General features: G+C 48.8%; 1 protein-coding gene across 1 annotated transcript in view; it reads right to left on the reverse strand.

Moving 5' to 3' along the window:
- The window catches only part of LOC146438545 (GDNF family receptor alpha-4), a 68,725-nt gene extending 67,359 nt beyond the window's left edge, over positions 1-1,366 (reverse strand). Inside the window, exon 1 of the mRNA XM_085059315.1 lies at positions 844-1,366. Within this exon, the coding sequence (XP_084915441.1) occupies positions 844-883 (40 nt within the window). The 5' untranslated portion in view covers positions 884-1,366. The remainder of the gene's footprint in view (positions 1-843) is intronic.
- Positions 1,367-26,202: the final 24,836 nt, after the last annotated feature.

A 26,202-nucleotide genomic window follows, 5' to 3' on the forward strand; every position in this document is an offset into this window, starting at 1 on the left:
AGAAGCGCTCGCTCCGAGCTGAGGAGGAGGAGGGTGCGAGCGGGATGCTCAAAGCACGGCAGCTGCAGCTACATCCCCGCGGGCACGGGGGGACAGCGGCTGCCGACCACGCCAGGGGACCAGGGCTGCCTTTAGAGCTCCACCGGGGTGGGGGACACATCTGGGGTCCTCAGTGCCTGCTGCCGGTGCAAGAACAAAGCCCCGAGAACAGCTCGGTTCCGGGGAGCTGTGGGGAAAGCGGCAGCAGGAGCCCCGAGCGCACACACCAACACACGCGGGTCGCTCGGGGCTCAGGACACGGCGCTCGGAGCTGCTCAAGGCAGAGCACAGCCCTGCCCACACCTGCCCCAAACCCCGACATTTGCCAGCCCCGGCATCACCGGGGGATTCCTGGCGCGCTGCAAAACGTGCCTCCCCCCTCCACAACACCGTCCCTCCGAGCTCCTCTTTCCCAGCAAGAAGTGCCACAATCCGCGGGGTAAATTTGGCCATTTCCGCGGCAAACAGAACTACCCGAAACGACAGCGGGAGAAAGCGCAGAGCTTGGGTCCAGAGCAGAGGAGACAACAGAGAGCTGACGATCGCGGAGTAGTGGAACGGTTCGGGTTGGGAAGCACCTCCACGATCACCTCGTTCCAACCCCCGTGCCACGGCAGGGACACCTTGCACAGCCCAGGCTGCCCCGATGTCCAGCGCGGCTCGGTGATGCCATCCCGGGGCTGTCGGTGCTCCCGGAGCGCCGGGAGCGGGCGATGCCCCGAGCCCGGGGATGGCCAAAATCCCCCCGCCAGCCCAGCCCGGCACAAAGTTGTGCCCCCGCTGCCCCCACGCCGCGCTACTCACCCAGGAGGATCAGGGTGCAGAAGTAGAGGATGCCCTTCATCCTACCGCTCGGCACGGCTCGGCCCCACCGACTGGGCTCGGCTCGGACCCCCGGCCCGGCCCGGCGCGGCTCGGCGCGGCTCGGCGGTGCCGGAGGATGCGCGGAGGGCTGGGCAGGGCGGGATGGAGGGAGGCGGCCCCGAGCCCCAGCCCGGCCCCCCCGGCCCGAGCGCTCACTCGGCCCCGCTCCGGCCCCGGGTCGTGCCCGGGCACCGCGGGCTGCCGGCCGCCCTCCGCCCCATCCTCCGGGGCAGCCGCCGAGGGGCCGCTCCCGGGATTTTTAAAATGATTTTATGCGTATTAATTATTTAATTTTCCTTTCTTCTTTTTCTATTTTCTTTTTTTTTTTTTTCCTTTGGGTTTTTTCTTGTGGTGTTGGGTTTGGGGTTTTTTTGTTTGTTTCCTCCCTCCTCTCGCAGCAGCAAAACTTGCGGCTCCGCCGTGCCCGAGCGCTGGGGCAGCCTCCCCGCCTTCCCCGGCCGCCCCCGCCCCAGCGCGGCCCTGGGAGGGGCTTGGCGGCTCGGCCCCCTCCTCCTCCGCCCGGCCCGGGGCGCCTGGGCTCCTCCGCCAGCGCGGAGCATCGCGTGGAGCTGTGTCTTGGCCATGGCCGCTTCCCGCCCTTCCAGCCCCAGCCTGCCTTCTTCCTCCCCCGCTGCCCTCCTGGAGGGTCCCGGCATTGTCTCCTGCTCCCCTAGCCTCCCGTGCAGGTGACAGCGCCAGCCACGTCCCCTTGGCCATGGGTCCTGCTCTTGGCTGTTTGCTTTTCCCCAGAAGACTTGGGCCATGTCCTGCTAGCCCTCCCTGCCATGACACCTTCCATTAATCCCCTGCAGTGTGATGACCTCCCAGTTCTCCTCCAGACCCCTCTGTAAATTCAGATTATGTGCTTCCGTAACTTTCCCTCCAGTTGCCCACACCTCCTTCCCCATGGTGCACTGGTCCCTCAGCACCATTCCCTGGCGCTTCCCGCAGCTTTAATCCCCATATCCCAGCAAGTGACCCTGCTTTAGGGAGCCAAGCAGCACAGCCTGGCTCCTTAATCTTTATGGTGATGAGTGAGCATCATTTTTCACTACCTCCATTTCATGCATGGACATACCTGAGTCACAAAACGTAAAGTGACATCTTCAGGTTCCCCCAGTAATTAACTGACCGATGGAGTAGGAAAAGCCTCATTCCCGAGTCAGTATCCTGTAAATACAGTCACCACCTCCTCCTTCTAACACAGGCCCTTCCCTTCCCTTCCCTTCCCTTCCCTTCCCTTCCCTTCCCTTCCCTTCCCTTCCCTTCCGATGATCCAGGGAAGCACCAGGACACTTTCCCCACACTGACAGCCCAGGCAGTGCTTTTTGATATTTGCAGAGAGAGCTTTTTCCCACTGCTGGCTCAGATATTTTCACTAAACAGGTATTTAAATGCTCTGAGAAGGTTTTTTTCTTGCTGGAGCTGTTCAGGGTTCTTAACTTGCATTTCTTCGTGGCATCACCTCATTAATCCTCCAGGAAGTTCTCCTGCAAAAACAGAGGAATTGCACACTTTTATTTTTCAGGCATAAAACAGAGAAGGGAAATAATTCATACAGCCATTTGTAGGTGTTATATATCAAAAATAAAAAGTTAAGAAAATACATTTTATTTTCTTTTTTTCTTACCTCTTGGCAAATCAAAAGGAAAGTGTGATCCCTGGCCTTCCTCCCTGGCCTTCCTCTCCTTTTGAAAGCTTCTACTGTGTTCCAGTCTGGAACTACTCATTTAACAGGTTTCCTAGTCCTCTGTCAGAATTGAAAAGTTGTAAATACATGAATGTCTTTAGCAACTGTATTTCACACCCAAAATGAGCATTTCCCGAGCTACTCAGTGGGGAAAAAGAAAGTGTTAATAAAACCTCATTTGGAGTAAAAAACATTGCTCTGGAGCTGGGGTTTTTTGATTTCTTAAGAAGAGTATGATTATATTTAAGCAAATTTCAAACTGAAATTGCATTGAGCTGCAGTTGAAACATCAGCTGGGAAACTGGGGAAATGATTGGATTTTTCTGCTTATTATTATTTTAAATTATTTTTCAGACTCTTTTTCAGTGTTCTATTTTTGAAGTGGCTGTTTGTCCAGGAAAAAAAAAATCACTGGAACATATGTGAGGTTTTGTGGGATTTTTAACAAATGAAAAAAATACTTTCCTTGGAAAATGTCTTTTCTTCCCTCAGGATTGAGATATCCTGATGCTCTTGGACCAGAGGAGGTGAGCTGAGCGCCATCACCCTAAGGAAGGGATGGGTTCAGCTCAGTGTCCCACTTCACAGGAGAGCTGGGATGTGGGGAATTGCTTTCCCTGGCTCTGTCTTGTCCCTTCTGAGGTCTGAGCAGCAGGAAAACCTTCCTTTTGGTCAAATCAGGGAAGCTGCATGAAATTCCTCCATCCACACAGCTGAGGTGGAGGAGCAAGGTGAAGGCTGCCTTGGTGTCCCTCTTGGGCTAACAACAAGCTACAGCCTCCTGCTCTGGACAAGGGAAGTTGTCAGGGAATCAGTGCAATGAAAGCATCGTTTCTTCCTAAGTTTGAAGAGGAAACAAATGGGGGGTCTGGGGATGTGGAAGGTCCAGGCTCAGACAACCCCACTGCCCATCCCACAAAGAAGGCATTTCCTGCCTTTTCTCTAATTACTTGTGGGACAACCAGGACAGACAAGTATTGCATTGGGAAAAGCTGCCCAGAAAAGATCCTACAAATGCTGTGGAGAGAGAGGAACCATTGTTCCCTGCTGCCTCATTGATCAGATCTGGACTCTCTCCTCGCTGGGCGGGTGCTGAGATCAATAGAGTGAAGTAAAGCCACTCCTTCCACCCACCTACACAGCCCTTCCCAAAGTCACCTGCTCCCTTTCTTTGCAAATGAGTCAAGGTATTGATCAGTCAGGTGGAAAAATATCCCAAAAAGCCACTCCCCAGAGCTCCAGACAACAGATTTAGCAAAGGCAATGAAAGAAAGGATTGTTTGGGTTGGTCTGTGGAGAAATCACTGGGCAGAGAAAGCACATAAAGTATGCTGATTAAAAGAAATGCACTTGTGAGAGTGAAACTGGTGCCACTGGAAACTGGAGCACAGCTTTGGTCTGTGCTCCTGGAGTCAGATTGCTGGGGAGGATCCCACCATGCACAGCCCATGGCAATAGATGGTCTGCAACTCCAAAAATAGCTGTGGAAACAAGGCAGGAGAACTGTAGCTGTCACTTTTCATGAACGGTGAAGTGACTACTGAGAGTTTCAGGGACTCATGCAACTCAGAAAAGCTGGAAAAGAGCCAGAACTGTTCCATCCATCCATCCATCCATCCATCCATCCATCCATCCATCCATCCATCCATCCATCCATCCCAGGACAGCACCAGTGCACAAATGGCTCTTGTTTCAAAATGTCCCCCAGGGAAATGGTGGCAAACCCTAGCCTGTGACACCCTGGGGACAAGACACACCACTGCTGGCCAGGAGACATGGGGAGCTTTGAACTGACAGTGAAACTCTAGAAAAGTGGGGTGGGAAATGTGAGAATCCATGGAATCTGCTGCTAGGGAGGAGGAATAAGCCAGGCAGAGGTGGGGAGGATGCCCAGGCAGTATGAGGTGGAGGAGAAGCCTCACACACTGACTGTTTTTGCCTCCAAAACTGGAAAAGACCAGAGAACTCCCTACCCCAAACATTTCTAGACCCAACTAATGGGGCCATTTGGAAAATCTCCACATTTGGACTAAGATATGACAAATAAAAAAGGCAACACACTTTGAGGTGTGCAAACTTCCTTGGTGTGATGCCAAGAAAATCCTGATGATGATTTGATTGATAGACTTGTGTTGTAATTCCCCAAAACTTCTGGAAATCCAGCCAACTTCACACCACTTGTGTAAAAACCAAACTGCAGAAACCCTGAAGTCCAGTCCTTCCTCACCTGAGAAATTAAGGTTCCTAATTGGATCCTGTTCTACCTCTTGGGGCCAAAATACGTGGGTGGGACCTAAGCAAAAGTTTGTGTACAAAGACAAATATTTAGCAAAGGGACCTGCAGAGCACAAGAGGAATACACTGCCTGCTGTGGATGTTCAGGAGCAGGAGGCAAAGGGATGAACTGTCTCTCCTTCACCAGAAACATTTGGCAGGAAGAACTCCAGTGGAGGAATCTGTGGAAGCCCTAGGGAGGGAGGAAGGGTGCTCTCCTGGCTCCTGGCCAGGCTCTCAGGTCACCCCACCATGCAATGCACCTGCAGGACCTCATCTGATGCCCCTCAGGGAACCCAAAGAGCAGGAGCAGCAGCTGGCAGTGAACATCAATAGCACACTGACCATGAGCATTTCCAGGCTGCCAGATCTTTCCCAAACAAATCCCTCAAAAAACCTTTTTCACCTGCAGAGTCAGGGGACAGGTTGTTCTCTCCCACTTCATCGAGAATCATCAAATCTCCTGAGCTGGAAGGGACCAAAGATCAGGGAATCCAAGCCCTGTCCCTGCACAGACACCCCAGCAATGCCAGCCTGGGCATTCCTGGAGCAGTGTCCCAATGTTCCTGGAGCTCTGGCAGCCTCAGGCTGTGCCCAATCCCTGGGGAGCCTGGGCAGTGCCAGCACCCTCTGGGGGAAGAGCCTTTCCCTGATATCCACCTGACACAGGGAAGATACCACCTTGGCAGGGAAGAAGAGGAAGAACTTTCGTCTCCCTGCTTTAATTCTGTGTGGAATTAAAGAGAGTCAGGAGCCATGACATGGATGGGGTGACTTTAGCCTGCCTGTTCTCTCCAGCCTGGAGAAGGCACAGCTGTGGGCAAGGAGGGCAGAGGTCTCTCTGGGCAAGGTGGGTGGACATCACCTGCCTTCTGCCACACCCCACCCCAGAGTGAGGGCCAGGAAATTAAATCAAAAGAAAGCAGATCCAAAATTGATTGAGAAAATGGGATCTTTGGTGTGTTGTTGCCTCGGCACAGGATTTTGTGACTGTTAAAACCTAACATGATTCCAAACAAACTAACTGGACAATTTCCCAGAAGAGCACTCCAGCAAGGGTGAGTGAAGTGCAGGGACTTCACCTGTGGCTCAGAGACCCTCAGGGATTCAAGGTGGAAGGTTAGGGGAGTATTTTGGAAAGTTTATCCCCTGTGCTGTCCTCATTCTTGTCCTCTTCCTCCCATATCCAGCACTGGCTCCTGTCAGAAGCAGATTAACCATTTCCTGACCTGGAGAAGCTGCTGAGATGAGCATCCTTGCCTGCTGAGCTTGGCACCAGCTTGCATTGTCTGCATCACCTCCTTAATCAGGAGTTGCTGCTTCTGATTTTAAGGAGGGGCAGGAGGAGGGTCTTGGTTTTGACCTGTCAGCTGTTTGTAAGAGTGGAAGAGCTGTGATTTGAACTTTTGGGGGGGTTGTGTTTAGGAATTTTGCTCCACTTTAGTGCTTGCAGATGTGTTCTTATGGGATTCTCTCATTGCTGAACTTCTGGAATAATTCAGCCTCTGAAACTGGACTGACAGAAGAGCAGGAGAGTTCCTTGTTAGCATTTAGGATCGAATAAAACCAAACCAAACCCCAAAAACTGCAGCTGCTGAAACCTTTTCAGGATGATCTTCATTCTTCCAAGGACCCCAGAATGTCTCAGCACCTGTAGGGTGAGTAAACTCATTGCCAAGCAGTTTTGACTTGCCATGGTTTGCAATGAATTTGATGTTTCCAGAGGGAAAAAGGAATTAGAGTGATATAATGACCCCAATCTCCCTGTACTCTGTGTATTCATTCAGGGGATACCTCAAAAGGAAAATGCAGGAGATGGACAGATATTGTCCAGAAATGAAGAAAGAATCATGGCTGATACCCAGTTATGTTTGCCTTGATGTCTGTAAGATTCCTTAGAAAAAATCAATATGACAGCTCTGCTTTCTGTAATACGAACCACTGAAGAGGGTGGGAAAAGCAAAGTGCACTGAGAAAGAAAACAGGCTGAGAAATGAGAATTGTGGATTCATGGAACAGTTTATGTTGGAAGGAACCTTAAAGCTCCATCCCATCCCACCCCTGCCATGGCAGGAACACTTTCCACTATCCCAGGCTGCTCCAAGCCCTGTCCAACCTGGCCTTGGACAGTTGATTTGTTTAAGATTTGCCACAGCAATTTTGGCCCCCAAGATGGAAATGAAGTTCTAAAGAGAAACCTCCATGAAATGTAGCAGGAGCTGAATATCGCTGAGAAGACCTCAGGAATGAGCAGAAACAGGATGAAATAGCTCAAAATCCAAAGTCATGAACCTGCAGGTAAAGGTTTCCTTTAAAAGGACACTTGATAAACCCTTTCTCTGCCAGATGGAATCCCCAGCCTGAGCCATGGCAGTATGAACTGCTGATGGACACACATGGGTTGAGGGGCATTTCTGGTTCCATGGAGATGCTGGAGGCTCCATGCCAAGGTGCAGAACAGGCTTTTAAGCACCTGAGTCACTGGAAAATCAAACCACTGCTGGAGGCTTCATACTCATCACCCCCTTGTGAGGCATGGAGAAGGAAGGACTATTGTGGGGAGGAAGGACTATTTTGGGAAAAATCCCTCAGTTAAACAGACCCAACAGAGGGCTGTCCCTGCCAGGATGTGACAGTGTCTGGTCCAGCTTCTGATTTCTGAGATGGAGCCACTTCTCCTAAATCCACTTAAGATGTGCGAACAGCCCTGTCAACAGCAGCTTGCCAAGCTGTGTGGCTTTCTCTGGGCTGCAGTAGCCTTGGTAACTCTCAGGGAAAAAAATAACCTAATTTTCTCTTTCATCCACAAGCTGAACCCTTTAATTTGCTTTCAAGTGAATTAAACATAAGCCTCCATTTTTCTAATTCCTTTGTCCTAATTTAAAAGTACTGACATTTATCAAAGGAGTTTCCTAGATTCCCCATTTGCTGCTCATTGTTTTAGTATTTTTTTTTATTAACCAGAGATTGATGTTTTTATTGCTGAAATGCTTTCTTTCCCTCTTCCTTTTCCTCATAACAAGGGGATATTGTGTTCATTTCTAAACTTTTTCTAATAACTCGGAGAGCAGCCTGTACTGTCCAGGTGACCATGGTTCATATTAGAGATGCAAGAGCATCTTCGAGGGCAAAGAGACTCAGATGTCCCCAGTGCACCTTAGACCCTTCAATATTCAACACAGTGACCCACAGTTCATCCCATGAAGTTATTAGAGCTACCAGGGCTGGAGAACAACCCCAGGGTTATGAAAACAGTGATATGGCAGCACCAATTTATTTGTATTTCCAGAAAAAGAAGCTGCTTGAACAACTTTCACCCTGAAAAGTGAGTTTGGTGCCCTTGATCCCTTCTGAAAGAGAAATTTCACTTGTTCAGTGTTTGCACAACATCACGCACATTGAAACCATCCTCTCTGAATCAACATGAATGTAAACAGCACAAAATACAACCTGGGGCAAAGAATCACCTTCCCTGTGGTGGGGAACCCTCTTGGAAAGTCTGTGCATTTGCTTCCCAAAGTTGTTTTCCTTTCAGGGTGGCTGGAATGGTCTCAGAGCTGCTGGCATGGAGGGTTGGCACTGCAAACATTTCCCACACAGCTCTGCTGGCACTCCCAGAGCTTTCTCAGAAGGACAAGGGGACCAAGTTCACCCATAACAAGCTGACAGCTCTTCTCCAGACTGTGCTATTCATTCCAGCACCAGGCTGTTTTTCAATGGCTCATGACAAATCTCCATTTTCCCTCTGAATTATGGGTTGTATTTTTGTTTGCTTTCTGACCCTGATAGCCATTCCACCATGCATTAAGTTATCTCAGAGCATCTGATCTTCCATCAGTGTTAATCTTGGGTCTTGGCATTTGGGGAGGAATGATGGGAAGTATTTAGCACTAAACCTAATTCAACATCCTTTCATGACTTGGTCCAGTCAAGGTCAAAAGCTGAGGCTCACACTAACAACATTCCCATCTGCTTGGAGACCTCCCTGTGCTGAGGACTAAAGAGATCACCACAAAAATAAAGACTGTTTAAAAATAGTTACACTTTAAAACCTGAGGAACATAGGGATGTACTTAGCTCAGGAAGAGGACTAGAAGTTATGTTGTGTGTGGGGAAGAATGAAGTTGAAAGCAAGTTTAAACTAAGGTTTTCTTATCCTTTTGCTGGGGTTTGGAAGCATTTCCATAAAAGCTTCTCCCTCTGTCTGGCCCACTGTGGGGCACAGCCTCATCCTCCTGCAGACACTGTGGATTCTCCATAGCGCCCAGCCTTGCCTCCTGCCTTGGGTGGAATGAGAAATGCGGTTAGAGCTGTCTGGGAAGGTGGAATTGCTGCTGGGGATTGGTTAAAGCTGGGAGTAAAGCTGGCTGCCCCAGCCAGCACCTCATTCCATGAAGTGGGGAAATGGGGTTCAGAGCAAACTTGAAATCACAGAATCACTTAAGATGGAAAAATCCTCCAAGATCATCGAGTCCAACCATCCCCAGCACTGCCCAGGCCACCACTGCCCCATGTCCCCAAGTGCCACATCCACAGGGCTCTGAAATCCCTCCAGGCATGGGGACTCCACCAGGGCTGGACAGTCCTTTCCAGCAGGAATTTCCCCAAAATCCACCCTGAGCCTCCCCTGGCCCAGCCTGAGGCTGTTCCCTCTCCTCCTGTCCCTGTTCCCTGGAGCACAGCCTGACCCCCTGGCTGTCCCCTCCTGGCAGCAGTTGTGCAGAGCCACAAAGTCCCCCTGAGCCTCCTTTGCTCCAGGCTCAGCTCCTTTCCAGCTCCTCAGCCTCTCCTGGGGCTCCAGACCCTTCCCCTAATCTCCTGATTTCCACTGCCTGTATCTTGGGTAAAACCCCTCAGTGCACAGGGGTGGAAGAAGAGCTGAGCATTGGACCTGTGATTTCTGATCCTCCATTGCTCCTGAATCCATCTCAGTTGCCTATTGTGAGGAATTGAACTTTAAAAGGATAAAACCAGCACGTTCTTTTTCAGTGAACATCTGTCCTTCATTCCCTGGTGGACATTTTCTCTTGAAATGCTTACAAATAAGAAAGTTTTCTTTATGGACTTAGAAAATACCCTTTAAAAGTAAAGTAGGATTTCAGTCTCTTCTGGCAGCAATTAAGAATACAGGGTATTGTGCCTTTGAAAATTGAGCCTCTTATTTAACTGTCTAAATAGAGATCTAATTTTCCTGCTTTTGGCACCTAAGCTTGAAAATTTTCTTCTCACAGATGAAAACAGAACATTATAGAAATCGAGTCTGTGGCATTTTTTTTCTGCTTTGTGAAAACGAAAAAATGAGTAAGATAATTTATCAGTATTCACACCTCCTATTCTTACCACTTTGAAACAAAATCCCTCATAAATATCAGCTCTGGATCACTCTGGATGTACCATGAGGACTGATTTCAGCACAGACCATCAGCCAACCCATGGAATGGGTGAGTGTTGGCTGAGCTGTTTCCCTCAGCTCATGTTCCAGTGACTTCTCAGCAGAGCTGTGCAATAGAACAATCAGAGCAATAAATAGGGAAAGAGCTCTAAGGTCACCCAGTCCAACCATTCCTCAGCACTGCCAAGGTCACCACTAACCTGTGTCTCCAAGTGCCACATCCACATGGCTTTTAAATCTTGATTTTAAAGTGATTTTAGAGGTCTTTTCCAACCTCACAGATTCTGTGAAGCCCTCATTCCCCTCCCCTCCTCCCATCTCCATGGCGTGGATGATCTCTCAGCCCAGTGTTTCCCCCAGGGAAGCAGGAGAGAGGTGTGGGATGGGAATGGGATGGGACTGTGTGTGTGACAGGAACTGGGGAGGATGACTTCACCAGCCCCAGTGACAATGGGGTAAACAGTGACTGGGGCTGCCTCTGGTAAATGTGTTCCCGAGCAGGAACATCGCCGTGTCTGGGTGTTGTGTTGGGTTTTATTCTTCATTTCATGAAGAAATCCAACAGGGAAAAAGGAAATGCAAACCCAGAGGGAAATTCCTCTGGTGCTGGAGCAGCTGCAGGCATGGCAGGGAGGGAGGAGGAGGTGATCCCCAAAAATATTTCCATGTTTGTGGTTTATTGGACAGGCTGTGGAATTCCAAAATCATTGGAGGCTCCAGTGGCTGGTGCATCTTCCCAGCTATTGGGAACACCCTTCATGGAGCAGTGCTGCCCTGTGTGTGCTGCTGACAAAATCCCTTTGTCCCCAGAGCCAAACCTCCCATACCAGTGAATCCCTGTAATTACCATAATCTGCTGTCGATTAGATCGGATAGCTCTGTTATCACTATTAATAACAACTAATTAGTGAGGCTGTCACAGGGAGTGCTTCTGGAAGGGAAGGGTTTTGTCCTTAACTTCTCATAAAGGCTCTGTTTTAAATCAGAGGGAGGCTTTGGCTTCAAGGGCACCCAGTGACTTCAGGTCCCTTGCAGTGGAATGGAAATGCTCCACAAATTTCTCCCAAAATCTTCCAGCAGGGTAGGAAAACAGGATCTGGGATGGGAAATGGAGCAGGGTTCAGGCAGCCCTGGGGAGATGCAGGGCAGGTGGAGGAGGATGGGATGAGAAGGTGGAATAAAAGGGCAAAGGATTATCTTTTCTTCACATAGCTGGAAGGACTGGAACAGTGTTGGGGAGGTTTAGGTGGATATCAGGGAAAGATTCCTCATCCAGAGGGTGCTAGCACTGCCCAGGCTCCCCAGGGAATGGGCATAGCCTGAGGCTGCCAGAGCTCCAGGGATGCCCAGGGTGGGATAGTTTGGGTATCCTGGCAGAGCCTGGATGATCTTTGTGCATCCCTTCCAGCTCAGGATATTCCATGATTCTGTGCTAAGTACCAAACTCCCTCACATCTCAAAAGATTTGTTGGAAGATGACAAAGGTTGCCACTGAGAAGTGCAGGATGATTTAATTTTTGATGATGAAACATGAGCATGATGCTCACAATCATTTTAGGCTCTTTTTTTTTTTTTTTCTGATGGTAATCTGCTCAATTAAAAGGATAAAAATAACTCACATTTCTCTTTCCTAATTTTCTTATTTCCTCCAATACTCAAACCCTCCATAAACCAGAGCCAAAATAGCTGCTTTGTCAGGAGAGGAGAGCATTGGACAGGAGCTGCTTGCTCATCCCATACCCTGCCATGGGTGAGTTTGCAATGCCAAAGCTCAAGAACTCCCTTGGAGTTTGGTTTTGAGATTCACACTCTCAGTATAGCTGCAGCAGGGATTGAGGAGAGGGAGATGCTCAGAGGAAAAGGTATGTTTTTTCATGTGAAAGAACATAATTAGGGTCTGTTTCATGTCACAGCTAGATGAGAAGTGGGCCTCTCCTCTCACAAGGCCATTGTTGAACTAGAAGCAAGACTACCAAAATCAAACTCCTTCCATGCTCTGATCCATGCAGAATCTGTCCCTTTGCTCCTGAGAAGCAAAACCCCTCCATGATCCATCACTGCTGCTTGTTGAGTGAAACTCCTCCTTAGGAATTGCACTGAAGACCTCAGTCACTCTGGCAGTGAGTGCCTTTGCTTGCCAATATTTGATAAAAATCCACATCTTTACAGTCTCTCTTTTAATGAGAGCAGCAGTTTAGTGAGATGATGGATGGTCCCGGGTGGCTTTGCCGAGGTGACCTCAGCTGCTCTCAGGTTCAGGAGGTGAATCTGAGCTCGGTTGGTGTTAGGCTGCTGCCACTCTGGGCTTTGGCATCTGGTTTCGTTCGGGAGACAAAAGGAGGGTTTGTCCTAAAAGCTTCCTTAATGGATGTTTGGTGCTGTGCAAAGAGAAATGGTTGTGTTAAAGACACCACAGGGGATGAGCTTTTGGTTCTGTCCTTTAATCTTCCTCCTTTCCCTTTCCCTTGAATCTGCTGCTGGCTGTCACCTGCAGGCGATACTCTGCCTCCCGAGCTGGAGAGGAGCAATGTCACATCCACAAAGGGACATCTAATGCTCCAAGCACTGGCCTAACACCTTCAGCCCTTTGCTTTGGCATGCAGGGGTTAACTTCCTTGGAGCTGTCACTGCTGCTGCCACAGCCTGCCTCAGTTTCCCCAGCTGGAACAAATGACTAGTGCTTAGGAGAGGTGCCAGGGACCTGAGAATTACCTAAGGGTATGAGACTGTCACCGAAACTGCCACCGAAACTGCGAGAAAAACAAAACCAAAAACCCACCAACAACATCTGTAGTGTTAGAGAGTCAAGGCATTACTTTATTATCTGGCCAGGTTGTTGTTCTGGCCAGGATGTACCACAGAAATCATCCAGCTTTTGGGTCACTCCCAGTCTGTTGATATGTTGAGTTCATCAGACCTCACCTGGTAGAACAATGCCTTGGAAAGAAACCTAAAATTCCTTTTCCTGGGCTAAAGACAAACAGAGCCCTTTGACTAAAGTTATACAAAATTTTTAAACTGCTGTATTTTCCAACAAAACCACCACATGAAACATACTTTTGCAGGAAGGCAAATACATATTCTGTACAACTGTGCTCTTGTTTTCAAACCCTTTTGTTTCCCAGGGTTCTTTGCCCATGTTCCCTTCACACGGCATTGCTGGCAGCACATCCAGATGTTTGTGGAAGAGGCAGATGTTGGCAGTCTGTGCATGTTGAGACACCTGGCAGCAAAGAGCCCCCTTGCCAGGACTGTTCCCTCCTCACATACCTCAGTCTTGCCCTGTCCTGTCCCCAGGGTGTGCCTGCTGATGTTTTCCCTGCTAAACATGGCAGACAAGGCTGTAATCGAAATATGTGGCAGGCTGACTGCTGGGGGAAGTCACTGAGATTTCCCTCAGGGTCAGAGGGGAGGAACAGGGGGGTTTAGAGTTCAACTCCTCTTGTCCTGAGTTATGTCAACATCTGCTCACATGAACCGTGTCTTCTTGGCTCCACTGGCTCTGCAGATCAGCAGCTGTGCACAGGTACTGCACTGGAAACATCACACATTAACACTGTGCACAGGTACTGCACTGGAAACATCCACAGATTGATCATCTGGGACTCTTCTCTGGGGCTGCAGTGGCAGCTGATCTCTGGAGTAAATTAATGCCACAGAACAAGGCAGCAGCAGCAGCAATGTTGGATCTTCAGGGCTGCTCATCCCTCTCCTGCCAGGCAAATCCCACCGCAGAAGTTGTTTCTGAGGTGTTTCTCTTGTCTCAGCCTCAAAACACCAGGTCCCTGCAAAAATGAACCAGGCTGTTGTACAACCTGCCCACACCAGACTAGGTAAAAATAGTGGTTTCAGCAGGAATGGAGATTTCATACAATCACGGAATAGTCTGGATTGGGAAGGACCATCTTGTTCCACCCCCTGCCATGTGCAGGGAACCTTCCACTGGAAAATCCATGGGAGCTGATTTCCAGCATGTGTTTACAATTTACAGACACCTCCTTCCAAAAACCAGCCACCCAGACTGCTGTCTTTGTTGCTGCAATGCAAACCAAGATGGGCTGGGCTGTGATGGGGTTTCTGCCCCGAGCAGCTGGGCAGATGTTCCACCTGCAGGGTCAGCAGCAGCAGCCAAAGCTGTTACCTGTGTGGCAGCGAGGGAGGAGAGATTTCCCAGGGTAAAGTGCTCCTCCATCCATGCTTTCAATTGCAGACTGCAAAGTGAGGGATTTTAGGTGCTGGGGTTTGATATCATAATGAGTCCTATTTTCCATCTTTCAGGCATGAACCATGGAGTGTTGTGGCTGTGGATGCACCAGGCTTTCAGGAAGCTGCCAGAGGATGTGTGAATCTCCAGAGCTCCCCGTGGCTGCTTCCTCTCATCCAATCCTGGGGTCAGGAATTTGCTAGAAATGCAGTCATGGCCAGGGAAGAGCTGGCCTTATTGCTGGAACTGGGCAGGGAGCAAAGGCACAGGGACAGAGTCTCCAGCAACCCTGTGGGACCAGCTGGGGTCACATCCTGCAGAATCATTATGAGAAGGGTTTCAAACTGGCACAGGAGGGTTGGATGGGATATTAGGGTAAATTGTTCCCTGGGAGGTGGAACAAGGGTGGGCAGGCCCTGGCACAGGGTGCCCAGAGAAGCTGTGGTGTCCCTGGATCCCTGGCAGTGTCCAAGGCCAGGCTGGATGGGGCTTGGAGCAACTGGGACAGTGGGAGGTGTCTGTGCCCATGGCAGGGAGTGGAACAAGAGGATCTTTAAAGTGCCTTCCAAGCCAAACTGTTCTATGATTCTGGGATCCCCAGAGCCCTGGGAGACACTCAGATGGGTCCTTTGTGGGGCACATCTGGGAGCTGTGGGGCCTGGAGGCTGTGCTGACCTCTGAAGGTTCCTCCAGCTGCAGGGTGAGGAGCACTGCAACCCCAACTCCACTCTGTGCAGGGAGGAGATCAATTTACTTTGGATTTGGTCAAAGGTTGGACTGGATGGTCTTGGAGGTCCTTTCCAGCCTTATGGATTCTGTGATTCTCTTCTCTTTAACAAAGCCTTGGGATGCTACAGAACAGCAGGAGCTGAGTTCCATTCTCACTTGGATCCAAGTGGGATCATTGAATAGGATCAGATCCCAGCCTGGCTCCATCAACCCAGTTTGCCTCTCCTGTGGTGGGACTGGGAGCTGCTGGAGCAAACCAACAAAACCCTCCCAGAGCAGACAACCTGCCTGTGCAGATTACTCCTGTCACACATTTGTCCTTCCTTTGGCTAACCAGCAGTGAAAAACCAAATTTAAGAAAAGAAATTCAGTGCACAAGTTGGATTTGTCCTGCTGGAATGTTCTGGTGCCTTTGATGCTCTTTGAAGCATCATTGCAGGAGAGGAGGGAGGCGTTTCCAGCAGAATTCAGATCCAAGCTTCGAATCAAGTTACATTTCAAAGTGCTCAGATCTTCTCTTGGATTAGGAGGAATTTGGATCTGCCCTTGGCAGCTGTCTCAGCAATTTGGAGAATTCAGAGCCAGAAATTGGCATCGATTTCAAAGGGTTTTCTTCACAACTCTCCAGGGCCTTGATGTTGGTGTCATCCACTGGTTCATTATCTCAGAGGGTGTGAGAAGAGCCCAGAGGAAGGTTTGAACTGAAACTTTTGAGACCTCTTCCAAGTTTTCTAAGATATTACAAGACTTTGACCTTACCAACCTTTAAGGTGGATATGGTTAGCAAAAGTTTTGTTCTTTCCTGAAAACAGAGATAAAATCAAAACAGGAAAGCTTCTGTTCTTTCAAGGATAAAAAAATCAACCTTTCACTGAACCCAATGTTTTCTGAGGTTTTGGCAAAAAAAGCTTCCCCAAGTTCAGTCTTCAATGAGCAATGTGAGTATTTTCAAAGGAAGAAGACATTTTACACACACCAAAAAAAAAAAAAAAGTTTCTTTCCCCTCAAATCACTCCTACAAATGATGTAATTGTAAATATTTTAGCAGCTTCCCTCTGGATTAACTGTCACCTTTTAACTTACTAAATCACTTTGTAGGAGAAATACTACCAACTCTGCTTTTCTTAAACCCTTACTGTCCAGACTTTATTGTCCTGAATCAAGTGACTGATGGATGTCACAGCCACTTCCATTCTCACTCAGGTTGCTCAGGGCATCTCACTCCATGATCATTCCCTTTGCACTTCACACTTCCTGCAAAGCCAATGCACAGAGCATTGTTCCTCTGCTGACTTTCAAGCCCTAAGCTAAAGGAGCTCAGGGATAGATGGGATATTGGGAAGGAATTGCTGGCTGGGAGGGTGGGGAGGGGCTGGGCTGGAATTCCCAGAGAAGCTGTGGTGTCCCTGGATCCCTGCAGTGTCCAAGGCCAGGCTGACAGGACTTGGATCCACCTGGGACAGTGGAAGGTGTCCCTGCCATAGCTGGGGTGGAACTGGAGGATTTTCAAGTCCCTTCCACCCCAACCCATGGTGTGATTCCATGGTTCTGTGATTCCCTCTGACTGCTGATGCACCATGCATCCTCCCAGAGCATGACTCACTGTGTGACTCCATCAGAGAGTGCTTTCCAGTTTATTAGAAGAGATTCTTCCATTTCATTAACCAGGACATTTTCTGAGTTTATTTTTTTTAAAAACATCACAGCATGCTAGATCTTACTCTGTGCTCTCCAGTTAGTGTTTCCAATAGCCACTCCAAAAGTGAGGGAGAACATTGTTTTCCAGGCTTTTTTTCTCTCACATTTACTCTCACAGCTTTTAAAATTACATGTTGTTATGGCTTTCCTCCAGGGAAGCATTGGAGGATATCCTTAGCTTCCAATGGCAATTATAAGATATCCCCTTGCAGTTCATCTCCCCCTGGGCTGGGCGATGGGAGTGTAGAAACTCAGCTTCCTACCCCAGGATTTCATCAGATGTGATGATTTTCTGCCTGCTCCAGGAGGCCAAGCAGAGTCAGGGATGGATGTCCACAGGAGAGCTGCATGGTTATTTTCCCTTCCTTGTGCTCATAAAGATCCTTCTCTGGCTCAGAGGGAAGGTGCTCCATTCTCCCCCAGGTCCTCCTGTGGCACCACTTATGAGTCTGACAGGACAAGGGGAAATGGCTTCAAGCTGGAGGAGGGGAGATTTAGATTGACTATTAGGGAGAAATTCTCCCCTGTGAGGGGAAGGACCCTGGCACAGCGTGCCCAGAGCAGCTGTGGCTGCCCCTGGATCCCTGGCAGTGTCCAAGGCCAGGTTGGACAGGACTTGGAGCAGCCTGGGGCAGTGGGAGGTGTCCCTGCCATGGCTGGGGTGGAACGGGCTGATCTTTAACGTCCCTTCCATCCCAAATCATTCCATGATTCTATGACTCTCCAGTACTGTACTCTGGACTAACTGTGCTTTTCATCCCAAACTCTGGTTCCTCTGACCAGGATCTTCCTTGTGCTTAATTCTGCTGCTGGTTTTCCAGCCTTGTCAAGCTGCTCTGATGTCAAAGTCAGGTTTTCCCCCCATGTGTAGCACAGGCTCCTTGACCCTGCTGCGGAAGGATCCCTTTGCTCTGGGATGGTGTTGAAGGAAGATTTCCTACACCAAACAAGTTGCTTGTCCTGAATCTTTAGCAGTGCCAGTTGACCCCAGATGACTCACATCTATTTATCTGGATTTTATGCTGTCTGACCTCCATCTCCCTCCCTTCATTCCTGGGGAGCAATAAATCAGGATTCAGTGTTGCCTGTATAATGAGCAGCCCAGGCCTGGTTTCTCAGCTGGTGTAGATGAGTGTACATCCAGCAGCTCTGCTGGAGCCAGTGTTCACTGAGGGTGACCAGCAGCCCCTTCCCCCAGGCCATTTCAGCCCTTCTGTGAGGATGCAAAATAAAATAAAATGCTCGTGGAAAAAATGTCTCTCTTTTTCTGTTTTTCCGTGACAGACAATACAGGAGAGCAATTTCCCCAAAGTGTTCTCTAGAAGCAGCACAGAGTATGGATTGATTAGTTTGCAATTTTTTTTCTTTGTGGTGCAGCTGCCCAGAAATCAGACTGAGAGCAAGGGTGGGACACTTAGCAGCTCACAGGCTCAGTGCAGAGAATTGCTGCCTGTTTAGCTGCTCTTTTCCTCCAAAGATCATCTTTTGCTGTGCTTTCCCTCTGGTCCTGCAGACAAAACTGTTTTCTCAATGGTATTTCTTAGGTCGTTGTTTTGGTTGATTTTTATTCTTTTTCTTTCCTTTTTATAGCTATAAAGTTCCTGTATGTGTTGAGGGCAAGGTGTTGAGTGTAGATTCAACACCAAGCTGACAGGACACAGAACACAGGGCTCTCAGGAGAACCCAAATGTGTGAGAAAAGGAAATCCCAGACTGTTGGAATTTCAGTGCTAACAGCCCCAACACAGGTCAGAGGCTACAAGGGAGATTTACTGACAAGTTTTGCATTGGAGTGTCTGGAAATCTTCTCTTTCCACCTTCCCACTGCCCCTGCTGGGAGCCACCAGCTCCCTGTTGGTGTAATGGGGAGGAGTTTGGAGCATCATTTCTCAGTGGCCATGTGAAAAATGCTGCCCTGGATAGATCCAGCAGATCCATGCATCCTTCTAGATCCAGCTCTATAAAACTATCAGAGAATCCCAGGATGGTTTGGGCAGGAAAGACCTTAAATCCCATCTCATTCCACCCCTGCCATGCCAGGGACACCTTCCACTGTCCCAGAGTGCTCTAAACCCCATCCAGCCAGCCTTGGACACTGCCAGGGATCCAGGGGCAGCAACAGCTTCTCTGGGAATTCCAGCCCAGCTCCTCACCACCCTCACAGGAACAAATCCTTCCCAATATCCCACCTATCCCTGCCCTCTGGCAGTGGGAAGCCATTCCCCCTTGTCCCATCACTCCAGGTCCTTTTAAAAAAGTCTCTCTGCTTTGAAGGTGGCTGAAAATGAATGGATTCAGGAGTTGTTGGGAATACCAGATAGAGACAGAAATAATCTCAATTCTTTAAGAAACAGGCAGTGGGGATGTCTGGCTGTGGCAGCCTGGAGTGCACAACATGGAGATCCTGCAAATCCCAGGAAATCTGCAAGGATGGTTCTCCACATCCACAGCTGACATGGGATCAGAATTCAAATATTTTTGCTTTATTTTTTGTAGCAATTTTTGGATATGGCTGCCCAACAGATTCTGGACCAACTCCTGCAGGACAAGCTGCAGATCTCAGCAGGAAGCAGGGAAAAATCCAAACAATCCCATGAGAAAATCCACATGGAGCCTGCAGGTCCTGGAGGCTCTGGGCACTGTGGGAGTCAAGAGACCCCGAGGGAGCAAATTCTGCCCCTTTTCTCTGCTCAGTGTCCCATTGCAGGAGAAAAAGAGATTGGGAGGGGATGGGATGGGATGGGATGGGATGGGATGGGATGGGATGGGATGGGATGGGATGGGATGGACAGGACAGGATAGGATAGGATAGGATAGGTAGGGTGCTGTGGGCAGGGATGATGCTCAGGGATGATCCTCAAGGAGCTGATGTGAGCTGAGCTTTCCCTCCCTGCAGCTTGCCCTGCTCTGGGCAGGGAGCAGGATGCTCTGCCTGCAGCCTCACTCCTCACAGTGTCCCCAGGGCTCCCTGCTCATTCTTTACCCTCCCAGCCCCTCATCCCAGTGCTCTCCCCAGCCTTGTCCTTTCCTAGCCATAGATGTGCTTCCAGCTATATCCCCAGTGGAGCTGAGAGCTGCTAGCATGCAGGAAATTGGTGAGAAGTTCAGAAGGATATTTTTTGCTCTGTTTTTTTTCCTCACATCTTTATATTTTCAATTACTGTCTATAAGCACAGATTCTTTATAATCAGAAGGTACTCAACCCACACCCCCAGGAGATACAGCCTGGTTCAGAGAAAGGTTCAGAGCTTGTGAATAATTTTTTTCAGGCCCCTGATTTTACTGGAATAAATGAAAAACATCTAAAGCAAGACAAGCCCAACAATTTCCCCTCTCATTTTCAGAGAAATGAAAAAAAGCTGGGACAATGATCATTTAGGGACAACCCAAGATACTTCCCTTTTCTTTCTAATTAATTTTTTGCTTAATTTCTATATCTTTAAAAATAACCAGGTCCACTATAAAAGAAATTCCACCTTCAAATGGCAAATGGGAGCTGAAAGGTTTTGCTTTGAAAGTGCTCTGGTGTTTCTGATGTGAAACACAGGACAGGTTGAAAAGAAATATTTTGACATTTCCCTTCCATCATCCCCTTACTTTTATTTTCAGTTCAAACCATCAGCTACATTCAGCCCAGATTCTCCAATAACCCACAGCCCCCATCCCTCCATTTTTAATTTAATTCATTCCTTCTGAAAAATGACTCACAGGTCTCTACAAAACAGTTGGTCCAAGCTGGTCAACAACTACTTCTAATATCTGCTTTCTTCCCTTGGAGTTTGCTGGTCACCCAGCAATTGCAAAGAGCCATAATTTGGGGATTACAGTCCAAAATGAGAGGGAGAAGAAAAGACAACACTTCCTTTCTCTTTGGGGAAGAAGGGAAAAGGGAGGAGAAATGACATAAAAATAGTTTGCTGAGCAAAAGTGATCCCAGAAGGACTGCAGAGCTCAACCCACGTGAGAACCCCAGAATGGTTTGGGTTGGAAAAGGACTTAAAGCCACCCAGTGCCACCCCTGCCAGGGCAGGGACACCTCCCACTATCCCAGGCTGCTCCAAGCCCAATGTCCAAGCTGTCCTTGGACACTGCCAGGATCCAGGGGCACCACAGCTGCTCTGGGCAATCTGTGCCAGGACCTCAAACCCTCCCAGGGAGGAATTTCTTCCCAATATCTAAATCTCCAATCTTTCAGTTTAAAAGAGGAATCACTAGAGGCACATTTGGCCCATCAGGACCAGGACTGTGCAGTGCTCAGTGAGAGCAAAGCAGCACCAGAACCACCCCTGGCACCCCCAGCTCTTAACCCAGCTGTGAGGAGGAGGAGAACAGTGAATTCTCCCAAGGGCTGTCTCAGTGCTGGGGAGCAAAGGAGAGATTCTTTTCCTTTGTGAAAATCCCCTTTTTAGCATCCCTGCTCATCCAACACTCCGCAGACTCCGGTTTAAAATGGATAATCCTGTGGGTTAAAGGAAATCTTCCTCTTGTTGCAAACTGGACATTATTCTGCTGGTTTTCCTGCTCCTTACACCTCTATAATTAACTCAGAGAGGAAGGGCAGCTCTCATCTGATATGGCCACAAAGAGATCACAAGGACATTATTTGGTGACACTTGGCATCTGCACAGGAGCTCAGGGGTGTGACATCCCCAGCATAGTCATTCCAAGGGATTTGAGGATGGAGGATTCTGCTAGGAAGAAGAATTTACCAACAGCAGAGGATACCAATAGCACTGGAGTTTCCCCAGGGCAGGTGGAAGTGTATCTTTGTTTGTCCTGCCCTTGCAGCAGCCCCAGGTTTGCTCAGCTCTTCCTTTAAATGAACTGTGATCAATTAAAAGCTCTGCTCACTTCTTATTCAAAGAGCATTTAAACCTTCAGAGTCTGCTTTTCCCTTCTGGACTGCCTTTGGAAGACTGAAAATAAAGCTACTGCCAATTCTAAATATTTTCTGTCTCCACGTTCCCAAGCTCAGATGAGTCTGACAGCTCTGGAAAGCTGTAAGGAACAACCAGAGCAGACCAGAAATCTTGGGGGGGGGAATTTCACCTCTTATCACCTTTGAAGGGAAAGTATTCCTTGTGGTTTTCTTCCAATTTTAGACAAATGTGGGCTTTTGTGGGGGCAAACTGGAGGGTTCCAGCACTGTCACTGTGGAAATCCAGCTGCAAAGACACAAAGAAACTTCTCACTCAACTGAGAGGTTTGGAACTCTGTAGAGGAGGTGTCCCAAAAACTTCCATGGGGCAGGTTGAATTCACTTTAAGAGGTGGAGGATAATATTCTCCTACCTGGAAGTGCATTTTCCTAGTGGGGAGCTTCTAATTAAAGGTGTTGGGCAGAGCAGATGGAGCTCGAGCAGCAGTTTTCTCTCCCACATTCAGGACCTCTCTCTCCCAGCTTTCCCAGGCTGTCAGTGAGGCCCTTTGGAACATATCCCACATGCACTTAACCCAAATCAATCTGCCTTGGGCTGACTTTCTCACGTTCATCAAGTCACTGGAGATGTGACAAATGTGGGACACTGCCTGTGCTTGCCAGGGAGGGAATGACACTGCTGCCCCTTGCCAAGGCCAGGAGGGAGCCTGGGGCCTTCCTGAGTTAGCACTGCTGGTGCTCCAGGACTACAAACAGTTGCACCTGATGATCCTAGAGGTGTTTTCCATCCCTAATGATTCCATGATTCTGTGTTCAAAGCAGCTCCTGTCACTGCCCAGGCAATTCTCTCCTCACACGAGAAGCTGTGCTGGCTTTGGACTGAAACTTGACCTCACACTGGGAGGAAATTAATTTCTTCCTTCTGCCCTCCTCTGATCCATGGGCTCAGGACACCAGTGGCCCCAAGGGCTGTTTGTCAGGCACAGGGTGAATCCTTTCCCTTCGCAGACTTGGTTTGTCTCCTGTAGCCGAGAACAGAATGTTGCTTCTCCACTTAGACCCTTACCTTGTTGTGCCCCTATTTCTGAAAGCTGCTGGACTCACAGGATCACGGAATTATAGGATGGTTTGTGTTGGAAAGAACCTTAAAGACGTTCTACTTCCAACTCCTTACACTGTCCCAGGCTGCTCCAAGCTCTGTCCAAGCTGCCCTTGGACACTGCAGGGATCCAGGGGCACCACAGCTGCTCTGGCAGTTCCAGCCCAGCCCCTCCCCACCCTCCCAGCCAGCAATCCCTCATTCCCAACATCCCAGCCCAAGCTCCCCTTTCCCACTGGGAAGCCATTCCCTGTCTCCTGTCCCTCCATGCCTTGTCCCCAGTCCCTCTGCAGCTCTCCTGGAGCCCCTTTAGGCCCTGCCAGGGGCTCTGAGCTCTCCCTGGCTCCTTCCCTTCTCCAGGGAACATTCCCAGCTCTCCCTGCCTGCCTCCAGCCCCAAAGCCCAGGCTATAATGAGAAGAGCAGTGTCCTGTTTTCAGTGTAACTCTGCTGTTCAGGATCCTACCCCAGACCCCACCAAACCAGTCAAGGAGAATTGCTTGATTTACAGAAGTTGATAATCCCAACTGGTATCTAAAAGCAGAGGGAAGAGGCAAAGTTCCGTAAAAACAGAGCTGCATGCCTGGAAAATCCATTAAAAACCCTCAAAATACAATGGATAATGAATCCTCAGTTGGCCATAATGTCTGTGTAACCCAGTGGGCAGCTGACATCACATTTATCTTCCAAATGTTACCTCTGGTCCCTTAAAACACATTATCAGCACAGATTTGTGTTGCTGGAGAACTGGCAGCATAAACACTCCAATTAAAATCTTTATCAGTCAGACAATGCCTGAGAATTGCAGTCCTGTGCTGAGCCTGTCCATCTCCCACTGATGGCCCCGAAGATACCCTGCTGGAAAAGCTCTGCAAAGCAGACTGGGAAAAACACAGTCCTTGTGCTGCTGGCCAGTTAATTGTGGGTTACAGCGGCTTTTTGTCATTGTTGTGGTGGTGGTTTGGGTTTTTTCTCTATCCCTCAGCACTGGAAATTCATTAGTCACAGGGGCGGAGGTTAAACGGCACTGCGTGCTAAGCGTGGTTTATTTCGGGTTGCACAAGCTTCACAGAATTTCTGCCTAATGCTTTTGCATTCTCTCCTGCCCTCTCCTCCTCCTTTCCATTATTCTTGTCAGTCTAACAACTAACAAGACTGATCTCACTGCTTCCTGATCCCTGCTCCCCCTCCCAGCTCTCGTTTACAGGAGTTTTCATTGTGATGCAGCTGAATAGAAAAGATTCTGAGGCACAAAGGCCTCTGAGGGATTTGCTTCCAGTCAGTCTCCCCTGAGGCACAGGTGGCTTTGTGTCCTGGAAGCCTCACCAACCCTGAGGAGATGTGGGGTCTGTAACTGATCTTCAAACCAAGACACGTGTTGCTCCTGCCCTACCTCCTCCCAGCTTCTCCTCAGGTTCATCAGGAGTATGGAAATGAAAGGAGCCAGCAGGTCCCACCAGCTGGAATCTGACCTGGGATGCTTCTTTAACAGCAGAGCTTGTGGTCTTGGCTCTGAATTTTTATTCTTGTTCCTTTTTTCATGAGCTTCACAGTGAAGTTGGTGTGTCTTTCCTTCCTATTTACCCTGAAATTTTGTGCACTTGAATTCACATAATTTAAGTCTTTAGACTTAAAATCTCTGGGACTTTAAATGGGTGTTCACATCTCCATCCAAATTAGCTGCCCACCCTCCATACCTAATCAAAAGGGATATTCCAGGTACGACTTATCCCATCCTAAGTGAATTTCTAAAATAAACCCAGTGCCTCATATCCTGTTTCACTCCATGGACTACAGAAGGAGCCCAGAGCACTACCTCTGGTGGAGACTTCCACACTGCAGATCTGTCTATTTGAATCATAACATCTCAGAATGGTTTGGGTTGGGAGGAATCTTAAAGCCCATCTTGTTCCACCTCCAGGGAAGGGAGACATCCCACTAGTCCAGGTTGCTGCAAGTTTTGTTCAACCTGGCCTTGAATTCCAGGGATGAGGCATCAACAAATCTGTGTTATCTCCTCTCTATGGTGATTGACACCAACCAACATCCTCACCTCAGGGCATAGAAAGGACTCAGAGACATTTGAGTTTTTGTTTTACCACAGGAATAACCATTTGGCATGAATTAACCTGGGTGTCCACAAGCCACAGAAATTCCCCTTTGGAAAATGTTCTTGAGGAGGCAAAGTGGGGAGGGAGATGGATGGGAGAACAGTTAGAGGCCAGCCACGCACTCCATCAAGCCTAAAGGAATGAGCTGTCACTGGGATATATAGGGAGAGGGACACTGCTTAGTAAATTAAAGCCCTGACAGCCCTTGACTCCACTCCAAAGTGCTAATTGGAAAGACTTCAACTCCTGCTGTCCCCAGAGAGTGATCTCTCAATCACTGCCTGCCCTGCCCAGGTCAGCTCGAGATGTCATCGTCTGCCGCTTGGTCTTTTCCTGGAAGAGGCTCAGGGCTATGAGAACAGCAGCAAATGTGTTTTCTTTGCCTCTACACAGCTTCTCTGAGCTCTGCTGTGCCCAAGTTGGAGCACCCAGAGGACAGGCTGGTCCTTGGCTGGTGGCAGCTCTGTGTCACCTCAGAGCTGCTGTCTCCACCAGGGAGTTGTGTCACTTGGTCACACTGAGGACCTTCTGGTGGTGCTGCTGGCAGAGCTTCCCCACTCAGAGAGAGGATGTGGCCTCATTACACCTATGTAATAAACACCGGGATTTCACACTATTAATTACAGCTGTAACTGATTCCACTGTTACTGATTAAGTACCAATTATGCAGATTTACCATAGCCCGTGGCATTGTCTATATCCAGCATCTGACGACCCAAAATTACTTGTATTAACTGCTAAGGCAATATCTGAGACACTGCTCCTTCTTGATGAACTGGCAGGAAAAAAATTGGTTATGGGCAGGGAAAGCCTGATTTTCTAACAGTGGCTACTTTGACTTTGCTAGTTGGATCCATCTCATCGTGGTTCATAAAACCTTCTTGTTTCCTCTGGAGGATGCTGAAGTCTTTGGGTGCATTTCCCAGCTTGTTTGAGTGCAGCTAATCCATCAGAGCTGGGCCTGGAGAGGTCATTACTACACCACTTACCCTTGCACTCTCTTTAAGAGAGAGAAACTACTTCTTGCACTCTCTTCTGTGGGAGACGTGAAAACTTGGTAATGCACATTTTTATATCATACCATAATGGAAATGCACAAGTGCTCTGGAGTTATTGGAAAGGTAAAATGTGATCACCTTGTTCAAACCTGGCCAAGAAATGCAGACAAATCCTTTACCTCTTCCAAGAGAGCCCTGAGAGTTACAGTTGCCTGAAGAAATTAGAAG

The sequence above is a fragment of the Lichenostomus cassidix genome, chromosome 4, assembly GCF_008360975.1.
Source record: "Lichenostomus cassidix isolate B80296 chromosome 4, HeHo_3.0, whole genome shotgun sequence".
NCBI lineage: Eukaryota > Metazoa > Chordata > Aves > Passeriformes > Meliphagidae > Lichenostomus > Lichenostomus cassidix.